This window comes from Physeter macrocephalus, chromosome 14 (genome assembly GCF_002837175.3).
Source record: "Physeter macrocephalus isolate SW-GA chromosome 14, ASM283717v5, whole genome shotgun sequence".
Lineage (NCBI taxonomy): Eukaryota > Metazoa > Chordata > Mammalia > Artiodactyla > Physeteridae > Physeter > Physeter macrocephalus.
Window position 1 is genome coordinate 101,422,150 of NC_041227.1, and position 12,860 is coordinate 101,435,009.

The 12,860-nt window shown below is 39.4% G+C and overlaps 1 protein-coding gene across 14 annotated transcripts in view; it reads left to right on the top strand.

Moving 5' to 3' along the window:
* BCAS3 (BCAS3 microtubule associated cell migration factor) overlaps positions 1–12,860 on the top strand; it is a 576,467-nt gene that overhangs the window by 340,812 nt on the left and 222,795 nt on the right. Inside the window, exon 25 of one of the 14 annotated variants that reach the window (XM_055090064.1) lies at positions 10,058–10,140. The exons of the other annotated variants lie outside the window; for them this stretch is intronic. Coding sequence (XP_054946039.1) covers positions 10,058–10,140 — 83 coding nt within the window. Of the gene's footprint in view, positions 1–10,057; positions 10,141–12,860 lie in introns of those variants that run through there. 14 annotated transcript variants of the gene reach the window in all.

Here is a 12,860-nt window from a genome sequence, read left to right on the forward strand (position 1 = left end):
TCCACTCGTGGACCTCAGTTAACTAAAGTGTCATCATCAAATTATTGCAGGTGACCATGGCAAGGGGAAGGGGACACTGGAGGTCTCACACTGGTCACAATTCATGGGTTAGAACTGTGCTGTCCAATGCAATAGCCACTAGCTGCATTTGCTTATCTAAATTCAAACCAATGAAAATTAAACAAAATGTGTCCTTCAGTTCCTCAGCGGCACTAGCTGCATTATAAATCTACCATCCTGGACAACAGAAAATACAGAACATTTCCATTATCACAGAAAGTTGTGTTTGAGACTAATGGACTAGAGCTTTTTAAGGGGATGGGGAAGTACAATCCTCTTATTAGCCCAGAGGTGGGAAAGAAGCAAATATTACTGACTTGCAATAATGTCTAACACTGTTGGTAAACGATATGCTTGCAAATGTTCCTGAGATGCTCTGTATCCTTTTCTTCCCCCTTGTTTCTTTTGGGGGGGGGGGTGGTGAAATGTGAGGAGGGTGATAAAAATGCACACCTACATGCATATATACATACACATATACTGTTTCTAGCTGCATGAAAAAGACAAGAAGCATACACTTGAAACTAACATTTTGCCAAGGGGGAGTCCTTATGTTGGATATCCCTGTGGAGGAAGAATCTGTATTGCATTTATGTGGCTTTGGAGAAGATATTCAGGAAAGAAACACCACAATTCCCATTGAGCTCAGAAAATGTGATTAAGGAATTTGAATGTAATTACCCAGAGTTTGGCTCTTCTTTTAAGGAACCCATTCATTTTAGAGATTTTTTGATAGTGTAAATCTGACAACTAAATCTGGATTTTTTTGGAAAGACTCCCACCGGGAATAGTGTGAGTCAAGGATGAGTCCATAAAAAAGAAGCCCATGCAGCAGGGACAGCCTGAGCAATATTCCTAAAATCATGTTTTGACATGATTTTATCTATGGCTGATATATGGAGGGGATATTTAGTGGAATGTGCAGAGCTTTGCTCTAGATTTGTACCTTCTATGATTGGTGTACAAGCTTACTTAAATAAAACGTTTGGCAACAATAAATATATATTTGAGTAAATCACACTGTAGTTATTTCTGATCACAGTAATAATAATAGATTTGGAAAATTTTCTGTGTTTTCAGAGACAAAGTTCTTTTTACCCAGAGTCGATGGATTAGAATTTGCCACTGACAAGAAACCTTCAGCTCTTCTTTATCCTAAATGGTTTGACAGCTGTGTGAAGTCCCCAGAAAGCAAGTAACCCAGCAGAGTTTGTGACAGAAACTGTTAACCGTCCTTTTTGGTGTTTCTGCACTATCTTGTCCAACATCTGGAAGTCAGCATGTTTGCAGTCATCTCACAACATGATTTTGCATTTACATCATTGTGCTAGCTGATAAAAGTTGTTTTTTTCTTTCTTTTTTTTTTAAGGGAAAAAAAAAATCAACTTTTAGTCTGTCACAGGGTCAAGTGATGATTAGTGATGTAGTCTCTCCTAAACACATGTTTAGCTCAGGAAAGTTAAATCAGTTTCCAAAAATTTGGTAACCATTAGAGTACTTCCTAAGTCACTTCCGGATGTCAAACCTAAGGTAGAGGGGGGACAGGGCTGTATTGAGTTCCCTGCAGTTTTTTTTACCAAAGGGACTTAATTTGGCAGCGGATCCAGCCAAGGAAATACTCACGCAATGGCAGAACTAGACAGGAAACACTTTTGAAAGTGCTGTTTTGATAGAGGATCATGAGATCAGGCAAAGAGCTGTGAACTTTGTATGTAGCCTAGGCCATGTAGCACCAGGCTAGCCACCTGAGGGTATGGCGTAAGAAAGGAAATTAAAGTAAGAGGGCCATAAAATTTGCACGCAGTTTTCTTTTCTCAAAAGAGGAATGCTAAGAATTATGAAATTCTTTGAAGTAGAGGGACATAATTAATGAATTTTGTTGTTGTTATTATGTTTTGGTTTTGGTTAAGCATTCCACCATCATTATTCACCTTTACATTTTTAACATGATGGTTAGCTTGACTACAAGAGCTTACCTCATCAATTCTAACCACCTTTTTATAGCTCTCAGAAGAGCTGTCTTCCAAGGAAAACACTGCATTGAGCAGAGGTTGTACTTTGGGAAGATGGACGTTTTATAATGATAAGTTTTGACAGCTTGCTCTGGTCCCCATGTGTCTCCCAGGCCTGCCAGTGGGTGGGTATTTGTCAGGAATGAGAATATATCTGAGAGGGGTTGCTTTATAGCAGCCAGACTTGATTTTCAACCTCCAAGACTTTGAGCCTCCTTTCCTTACAGTACTCAGGAAAACAGAGAGGAGGAGCTTTGCTCTCATGTGTGAGGTTGAGGAGACCCCAAGGTCCTGTACAGGGAGGTGCAGATCCTCAGTTTTAGTGCCTTTGTTGGACACCTTTCATCGTCCCATGAACTTCTCTATGTTCTCCTCTGCCCATATTTAGGAGCTACACCTTGATTTATTTCTTCTGCTGAGCTGTTCTTCAGGGTCTACAGAAGCCATTTTTGTGTATAAGGTAGACTTATTCATTTCTCATAGCACATCATGAAATTGTATCTGGTTTAATTGCAACATTTAAAAGAAAAATAAAATCCATATCTGTACTTGACATATCTGCTGGTGCTTTTCTTTAGACCATGAGTGATTCTTGGTCTGTTGTTGTTTGTAAAGGCCATGTTGGATTCTCAGCATTATCACCCACACTCTGCTTCTGTGGCTCAGACAGTTGGCAGGTCCCCGAGAGCATATGGATGATTCCCTAATAGCATCTGCCCAGTTGTTCTAATCACATATTTGGTAGATAGCTGAAAGACCCACATTCAACTTTACTGAGCTTATATGACTAACTCTAAATTTACTGTCAATACTTTTTTATCTAAAGCTCTTTCAGATTCTTAATAGTATTTAATAATAATTGCATAAGTATTCCTCTTAGTTCTAACTTTCAGAGCTCCTTAAAAACCAACAAATAAAATATCTTCCCAGTTAAGTATGAGCAATTAGTCTGTACCAAACAATACCGAAACAACATCAGCGTTTGGAGCAGAAAAAGGTTTATTTCAGGGCCATGCAAGGAGAATGGGTGGCTCGTGCCCTAAAAATCCCTGAACTCCCTAAAGGGTTTCAGCAAAGTATTTTTAAAGGCAAGATGAGGGAAGGGGCATGGTTGGTTGTTGCACACTTCTTGGTGTTGGAATCCTTTGTTCTTGCAGCTGTCTAGGTAGGTCAGGTCTCAATGTTCCTGTAAAACTCCAACAAGACAAATGTTATTCTCTGTTCTGCAACTTTTTATCTCTATGTGAATGAAAAAGTGTTATACCCTTAAAGATCAGAGCCTCGAGAATGGGCTATCCTCTATATTTCAGGCTATAGGCAACATTCTTAAAGCAATAGAACACAGAGGTTAAAGTAAAAGAAACAGATCTAATGTGGAGTGAGATTTGTTCTTCCCTATTACAGTGTGATTAATTCTCTTATATCCAAGAGAATAGTCCGTACAAGCCAAGGAACCCCCTTCCCCCCCATTCATCAGAATAACCACAAAACTGATTCTTAATTACCTCTTGCCTGGAGCACTGCAGCAGTGTCAACCTTGGTCCCCCAAATGTCAGTCTCTCTGAACCTGCCACTTCCCCCAGTTTATCCTACGTAATGCTGATAGAAACTTCTTCCTTAAATACTGCTTTTATCATTTCATTGCTCCCGTTTTACAATATGAAGTCTAGTATTTTGAATGAAGATTCAAAATTCTAGCCATGCTTCTTGTATATCCCTTCTATAAGCACCTGCGGTCTAATCAAATTGTCCTTCTTTTTAGTTCAGCTGGGCTCCAAGCAGTTCAGATCCTGGCTCCTAAGATCAGTGTCAAACAGTGTTTCTCCTGAGGTCTTATGAGAGTTTTTCTTCATAAAGTCAATGACAGACAAAGGTTCTGGTTACAGTAGGAAAAACAGGGGGCTGTTTTATGCAGTTAGATTCAGGACGTGTTCATCACTTTGATGGATGCTAGTTCCTTAGTTATATTTTAATAATATTGGAGTGTAGGAAAACTAGCATTTTTGCATAGCTATGACTCTGCCTCAGAGGGGGGCTCCTCTGTGCTCTGTGTAAGGACAATATCCATATCTGTCAAGCCATGGTGAGATGACATTATCATGCTTCAGGTTTCACAGACAACAAGCAGTAGCATACCAACAAAGCTGGAAGAGCAGTAGGTCTTGGCTCCTAGGCAGGCGTGTTGCCTTTACTGCCACACAGCATCATGTATTTGGCTAAGTGTCTCCTATGATTTCTTTCTGGAGTCCATGCCATCCTCACTTTGTCATAGGCAGATAGATATAAAGTAGGTCTTAGGTTTGCCATTAGAAAAGTTAGCATCTATTTTGGAAGCCATGGACTCAACTCTTGGCTTGCTAATTTGCATGCCACACCATGGTCTGATTTTGTGTCTCAGGGGTGATTTCATATCTAAGCTTGTATCCTGGGATTCTGGTAGTATTTGCAACAATCTGTATCTGTCTTCCTCTGAAAAGTGAATTTTCTCTGCTTTACCTGAATCCCGTTAGCTCTTCAGCCCATTCCAGCTCTCAGAAAAGTTGTTTATAATAATTTAATAATACCTTGTATATATATTGCAGCAGCCCTATAATATATGCAGGAAATATGTAAACCCCGTTTTACAGGTGAAGAAATTGAGACTCAGAGTGTTCAGTGATTTAGCCAAGGTGAGCGAGTAAGGAAGTGGTGGACATAGGACTGTAGCCCACATTTCCTGATTCATATTCTACTCTTCACTTTTCTCTGTTAAGTGGTGATTTTTCAGTATTGACTCACGCATGAGATCTATAGTTGTGTAAGATGTTTGGAATCCTAGTTTCTAGAGTAAACTCTGCTACTAACAAGCTCTGCTGACTTTTAGCCACTCCATTTAGTCTTTTTCTTAGATTATTTCTAAGATCCTTTCCAGAGAAAAAATACAGTATGTTCCTAATTTTATGATCCTAATTCCATTTAAGCAAGGTAACAGTCATATTATAGACATTAGAATTCTCACCTGGAATTTTTTGTTTTATTTCTCAGTGACATCTTTGAGTCTTACTAAGTTTTGAGTTAGGTATCGAAATCATTGAGCTGGGGGTACAAATTCGATTCATTAAGCAAACTCATAATCTGCCTTACATTGCTAAAACGAAATTATCTTCCAGACTCTTATGATTAAGTGTGAACAATTTGCGTTTGAGATTTTAAAATAAGTCCTGGACATTGGAGTGCTATTCTACCTCCACTAATTTATTATTTCTACATAAAGGCCCTTCTTCCTTGAGGCCTGTGAGCCGCCAGTCCTTTTCAGTGTAGTGGTCTGCACTTCTCTGTTTTTCTTTCCCTGGGAGTGCTGATTAGTGACTTGCGGTGTGGACTCTGATTTATCGCAGACCAGAGCTGCCCCTTAGGGGCTGAGCAGAAACACTCATGAAGGAGCCCTGATTAAAAAGAGTGGTAATGAAGACAAATGTTTCGGAGGGAGTTGAGAGAAAACCAGTCCTTGGCATTCCCCGTAGCTCCTCTGAGCTTTTGAAAAGGAGGCAGTGGTAGCCAAAGGAAATATTTCTCCTTTGTTGTTTATTTCTTATGGCACTGGAAACATTTTTCTTTTCCTCCTGGGTGTTCTAATTCTCACTTGTTAACTGCTTTTCATGCAGGGTTGCAATTAACCCCTGGCAGATACCTAAACGGGTTCGCCTTATAGCCACTCCATCCCCAAAGAAGTTTTTAATGCTTTGACCTATAACCATTTTAAAATTCTTCAGACTTGACACTTTTGCCTAATTTCTTAGATCATTAAATCACACTTCTGGTTTTCTATCCAGTGATTTTCACTAAATTTGATGTTAGGTGCCTATAATCACCTTCCCTTCTTCTTGTTTTTACAAGACAGAATGCCAGTAGAAAGAACAAATTCCTACTCCCTTGGTAATTTTGATCACAACTAGGTTGAAAGTTCCAAATCTAGTGTGATTAAGAAGGGCAGGGCTGGGGCGGTGTCTCCTACTTTTTGTCTTTCCTTCTCTCCATCTTGCCTTCTCAACATTGAACAAAGTACGCAGCACATTAACCAGGTACATGCGTAACAGTTTGCTCTCATTCACGAGAATACTTCGTGGCGTCCACAATACTTTGTTCAATGTTGAGAAGGCAAGATGGAGAGAAGGAAAGACAAAAAGTAGGAGATATCGCCCCAGCCCTGCCCTTCTTAATAAGAAGCTCCTGAGCAGATCTATTTGGGTTAACAGGAAAACATCAAAGAATTTAAGTTCAGATTGATCAGACCCTACTGAAAGGTTTGATTTCCAGAGGCAGGCAGTGGTTTCTAATCCAATCAAGGGGTTTCCTTTTTGTGGAGAAAGTCTCAGTGTGCTCAAGAACCAGTCAAACATCCAAGGTTAAAGGAAAATTTAAATAGAATCCAATCAGATGAACAAAGCTGATAAAAAGATACAATCCTTAGTGTGAGAGGAGCCTTTCAAGTTACCCTTATGGCCTTCTACTTCTGCCTTAAGGCAAAACAAAAACAAAGAAACAAATAAGAACAACAAATTATGAGCTTTAATGTTTCTTAGAAGGGAGAGTTTGCAGTTACCCCATTCTGATGAACATATGAGATTAAAGATCAACGTTAAATATTAAAGGGCACTCATTGAGAGAAGCCTTGGGGCAAAAGCTTTCACACTTAGGTTGTTTCTATCGAGGTTTGGTCCCTCTGAACTCTTCCCCAACTATAAAGGCAAGGTCAAGGGCCGAGTCTAGGCTAAATGATGTCAAGTGCAAGGGCTGTAAGGCAAGGCCAAAAATTGCTGCAGCCCATCTGGCAACAGATGAAGACTTAGGCTGTTAGAGTAATTGCCAAGTTTGTAGGATCACTTCAGGAGCATGCTTCAGGGTAGTGGAATGCCATGTAAATTTAAACCATTTGACATTTTCTTCCCCAGTTACCATGGAAGTAGACTCTTTCAGTAATTTCCAAGACTGAACAAAATTCCCCCTCAAGTACTGATGGACTTTTCCTGGTCTTCAGTATTGGCGTACTGTTCTTTATTTTTCCTGGCTTCAAACAGGCATATTAAGATTTCATGGATATCTGAATCTTTCTTTTGAGTATCTGGGAACACATCAGATAAACCAGATAGAAAACAGGGAAAAGGAAATAGATTATTTCCTTAGCCTTTTAAGCAAATGAATTGGAAGGATGCTTTCTGTGACGTTCATTGGCCCACAACTGCTTGGAATCTCCAGAAACACCATCTTTTGTTCCTTATTGTGTAATCTTTAACAAAGCATTTCACAGATATATTTAGCACAGTTTTTATATATGTGTTCCCGGGACCCATGGAGCAGAGTTGGAGAAATTGAAGCATTGGAAGACTTACTAAAATAATTTGAAGTTGAGGTATATACTAACGAAGGAATCGTACAAAGAAAGGGAGAGGTAGAGTTTGCCGGATTTGGAAAATAAATATTTTAAATAGTTTGCCTTAGTCTGGTGTGGCCTCTCAGTATAGTTAGCTAGGAGTCAAGTTCAGAACAAATACAGGAGCAATTTACACACATTTCTTCAAAAGATGGACAGAGGAAATATAATTTCATGGTAGGAAGATTAAGATCAATAATAATAGTGAACATTTATTGATTTTAAAAAATATGTTAGTCACTGTCTTCAGTACTTTGTGAGCATCATCTCATTTAATCCACATTTTTATAAATTAGGAAACTGAGGTTTTGGCCAAATTAACTCAGCCGGTAGAGCCAGGACTCAAAATCAGGCATGTTCAACTACAGAGCCCTTGCTCTTTATACCAAGCTGTATCATCTCCCTGTGTGACTTTGGTCAGTCAATCCATTTATATAATATGAGAGGTGGACCGTGCAATTTCTAGGTTCTTTCGATTCTTGAATTCTTTGAAAAGTATTTTAAAGTCGGGAGAACTCTGTCGTGGTGAAACATCTAGAGAGAAGCTGAAGTAGTGATTGTAATACATTTCGTGTTTAATGATACCTAACCTCGATGGAGCATATACCAGACACTATGTAATTAAATTACAAACAGATCAATTAATCCTCAAAACAATCCTTTTGACATATGTTTATTGTCCCTAAGAAAGATCATAATTATTCATAAAGAGTCAGCCACATCAAAGATGTAAAAGACAGTTGTTTAGATTTGAAATGCCTTTAGTTATAATAGTACACCATTGTGGCTATTATAAATCATACAAAATTGGAATCAGGAAGAAACAAGTTTTTTAAAGAAATGTTTCTCTAGATCAGTACACTTGTACTCTTCTCTTACACAGTTTATTTTTTAATAAAACATTTTTAAATTGAGTAAAAGTGACATACTGTCTTCACAATTTGAATCCATGTTATCAGACCTCTCTCTTGAAAATAGTTCCAAATTAAAAGTAAATAAGAGGTTTCCAGTAGCTTGAAGTTTCTAGAATTTGAATTGGGATAATATCAGGACTAAGATAGTGAGAACACCTTCCCTGTGTGTCAAGCGGCCTGTGTCATACTTCTCATATTGATACTATGAGGTATTTGGTCTTCTCTTCATTATAACAGATGATTATAAATATGGAGTTGTTTCTTAATAGCTGGTACTTTTTGTCACTGAGCCCTAATTTGCTTAATTCAAGGACATGCTCTATCAGTACTAGGGAGTTAGTTTAAAGATGACTTTGCTGCAGTAATCGGATTACATTAGTGTCAAGTGCCCACTAATTATGAAGAAATTTATATCTGCATTAGGTAAATGTCATTTCACCACAGTAGCCTAAAATGAGCTTTCCTTTCCTTTAGTTAGCATACCACCTCATTGTAAGTATTACAGGCAAGCTATTGACAAAATTTAGGCCCAAGTCAATTTTTTCTTTAGCAGGAATGGCTAGAAGATGGTCAGTCCTTCCAGAGGTCTCAAGAAAAATGCCCCACTTCATTTTTTATCTGATCAGCTGACTTGTCACCTTGAAGTCCTGTGTATTCACTATAGCAGGGCTTGGCAAACTACTGTCACCACCTGCTTATGTACAGCCCACAGGTAAAGAATGGTTTTCACAGTTTTATATGGTAGAAAAAAATCAAAAGGGCAAGAATATTTTATTAACCCTGAAAATTACATGGAATTCAAATTTTAGTGCTCATAAGTAAAGTTTTAATGGAACATAGCCACATTCATTATGCACTTACGGATTGTTGATGGCTGCTTTCTCCTCACTATGATCACAGGGTTGAGTAGTTGTAACAGAGACCATATGGCCTAAAGATATTCCTATCTGGCTCATTACAGAAAATGTTTGTTGACCGCTGATTATAAGATCAAGTCCAAGTTCTTTCCTAGCATGATATACAAAACCATGATGATCGGGCTCCTGTGTAATCTTCTATTCTCTTGTTCTCTCCTGAGCTGTAACTATTCTGAACTCCTGGAACTTCTTAGACTCCAACATGCTTTCTGCATGTCAATATTTTTCCACGTTAGTCCGTCTACTTGAAATCACTCCTTTCCATCCTGAGCACCCCTGGCAAATTCCTGTTTGTCTTCCAATATTTTTTGTCTTAAGCGTCCTCTTCTTTCTGCAACCCTAGCATTCTGTGCTGTTTCCACCTTGCACTCTTTCACCAGACAGTAAGCTTTGGGCAGACCGATATTGTCTCTTGTTCATCTTTGTATGCCAAGAACAAGTTTCTTAACCTAAGCACTACTGGCATTTTGGACTGGATAATTCTTTGTTGTGGGACTGTCCTGTGCATTGTAGGATGTTTAGTAGCATCCCTGGCCTCTATCCATTAAATACTAATAGCTTCCACCCATCATGATCATAAAAAATGTCTCCAAACATTGCCAAATGTGCCCTGGTGGGCACAATTGTCCCCATTTGAGAGCCACTGCTCTAGAACCTTACATAGTCAGTAGCCCATACTGGGTACTGGGTAATGTTGAATTATGTATTAAAAGACTTAATTCAGGGGCTTCTCTGGTGGCGCAGTGGTTAAGAAACCGCCTGCCAATGCAGGGGACACGGGTTTGAGCTGTGGTCCGGGAAGATCCCACGTGCTGCGGAGCAAATAAGCGCATCCCACAACTACTGAAGCCCGCATGCCTAGAGCCTGTGCTCCACAAGAGAAGCCACCACAATAAGAAGCCCGCTCACTGCACCGAACAGGAGTCCCCGCTCACTTCAGCTAGAGAAAGCCCATGCGCAGCAACGAAGACCAAAAATTAAACAATTTTTTAAAAAGGCTTGATTCACATTGAATTAATTGTACACTTCAAAAGGATGATTTGTATGATGTGTCAGATATTGCTCAATAAAGCTGTTTTTTTAAAAATAGATCTTTATTGGAGTATATTGCTTCACAATACCGTGTTAGTTTCTGTTGCACAACAAAGCGAATCGGCCATATGCATACACGTGTCCCCATATCCCCTCCCTCTTGAGCCTCCCTCCCAACCTCCCTATCCCACCCCTCTAGGTCATCGCAAAGCACCGAGCCCATCTCCCTGTGCTATGCTGCTGCTTCCAACCAGCCAACTGTTTTACATCCGGTAGTGTATATATGTCGATGCTACTCTCACTTCGCCCCAGCTTCGCCCTCCCACCCCATGTCCTCAAGTCCATTCTCTACATCTGCCTCTTTATTACTGCCCTGCAACTAGGTTCATCAGTATCATTTTTTTTTTTCGGAATAAAAATTTGTATTAGTATAGTTGCTGTGCAATATTATATAAGTTACAGGTATACAATATAGTGATTCACAATTTTTAAAGGTTATGGTCCATTTATAGTTTTTCTAAAATATTGGCTATATTGACATATATACACTAGTAGGTATAAAATGGATAACTAATAGAAGCCTGCTGTATAAAAAAATAAATAAAATTCTAAAATTCAAAAAAAAATAAGCTATAAGGATATATTGTCCAACAGAATATAACCTATATATATGTATATATATTTTTTAGATTCCATATAAACACATTAGCATACGGTATTTGTTTTTCTCTTTCTGACTTACTTCACTCTGAATGACAGACTCTAGGTCCATCCACCTCACTACAAATAACTCAATTTTGTTTCTTTTTATGGCTGAGTAATATTCCATTGTATATATTTGCCACATTTTCTTTATCCATTCATCTGTCGATGGACATGTAGGTTGGTTCCATGTCCTGGCTATGGTAAATAGTGCTGCAAGGAACACTGTGGTGCATGTCTCTTTGAATTATGGTTTTCTCAGGATATATGCCCAGTAGTGGGATTACTGGGTCATATGGTAGTTCTTTTTTTTTTTAATATAATTTTTAATTAATTAATTAATTTTTGGCTGTGTTGGGTCTTCGTCGCCACGCACCGGCTTCCTCTGGTTGCGGTGAGCGGAGACTGCTCTTCGTTATGGAGCACAGGCTCTAGGCATGCAAGCTTCAGTAGCTGTGGCATTCAGGCTCAGTAGTGTGGCTCACAGGCTCTAGAGCACAGGCTCAGTAGTTGTGGCACATGGGCTTAGTTGCTCTGCGGCATGTGAGAACTTCCTGGGCCAGTGCTTGAACCCGTGTCCCCTGCGTTGGCAGGCGGATTCTTAACCACTGCGCCACCAGGGAATTCCCCATATGGTAGTTCTATTTTTAGTTTTCTAAGGAACCTCCATACTGTTTTCCATAGTGGTTGTATCAATTTACATTCCCACCAACAGTATAGGAGGGTTGCCTTTTCACCACAACCTTTCCAGCATTTATTGTTTCTAGGTTTTTTGATAATGGCCATTCTGACCGGTGTGAGGTGATGCCTCGTTGTAGTTTGTTTTTTTGTTTTTGTTTTTGTTTTTGTGGTACGCGGGCCTCTCACTGCTGTGGCCTCTCCTGTTGCAGAGCACAGGGTCCGGATGCACAGGCTCAGCGGCCATGGCTCACGGGCCCAGCCCCTCCGCGGCATGTGGGATCTTCCCAGACCAGGGCACGAACCCGTGTCCCCTGCATCGGCAGGCGGACTCTCAACCACTGCGCCACCAGGGAAGCCCCACTCGTTGTAGTTTTGATTTGCGTTTCTCTAATAATTAGTGATGTTGAGCATCTTTTCATGTGCCTCTTGGCCAACTGTGTGTCTTCCTTGGTGAAATGTCTATTTGGGTCTTCTGCCCATTTTTTAACTGAATTGTTTGTTTTTTTGATATTGAGCCCCGTGAACTGTTTGTATATTTTGGAGATTAATGCTTTGTCTGTTGTTTCACTTGCAAATATTTTCTCCCATTCTGAGAGTTGTCTTTTTGTCCTATTTATGGTTTCCTTTGCTGTGCAAAAGCTTTTAAATTTAATTAAGTCCCATTTGTTTATTTTTGTTTTTATTTCTGTTACTCTGGGAGGTGGGTCAAAAAAGATCTTGCTGTGGTTTATGTCAAAGAGTGTTTTTTCTATGTTTTCTTCTAAAATTTTTATAGTGTCTGGTCTTACATTTAAGTCTTTAATCCATTTGGAGTTTGTTTTTGTGTATGGTGTTAAGTAGTGTTCTAATTTCATTCTTTCACATGTAGCTGTTCAGTTTTCCCCACACCATTTACTGAAGAGGCTGTCTTTTCTCCATTGTATGTTCTTGCCTCCTTTGTCGTAAATTAGGTGCCCATATGTGCGTGGGTTTATCTCTGGGCATTCTATCCTGTACCATTGATCTATATTTATGTTTTTGTGCCAGTACCATACTGTCTTGATTACTGTAGCTTTGTGGTATAGTTTGAAGTTGGGGAGCCTGATTCCTCCAACTCCGTTTTTCTTTCTCAAGATTACTTTGGCTATTCGGG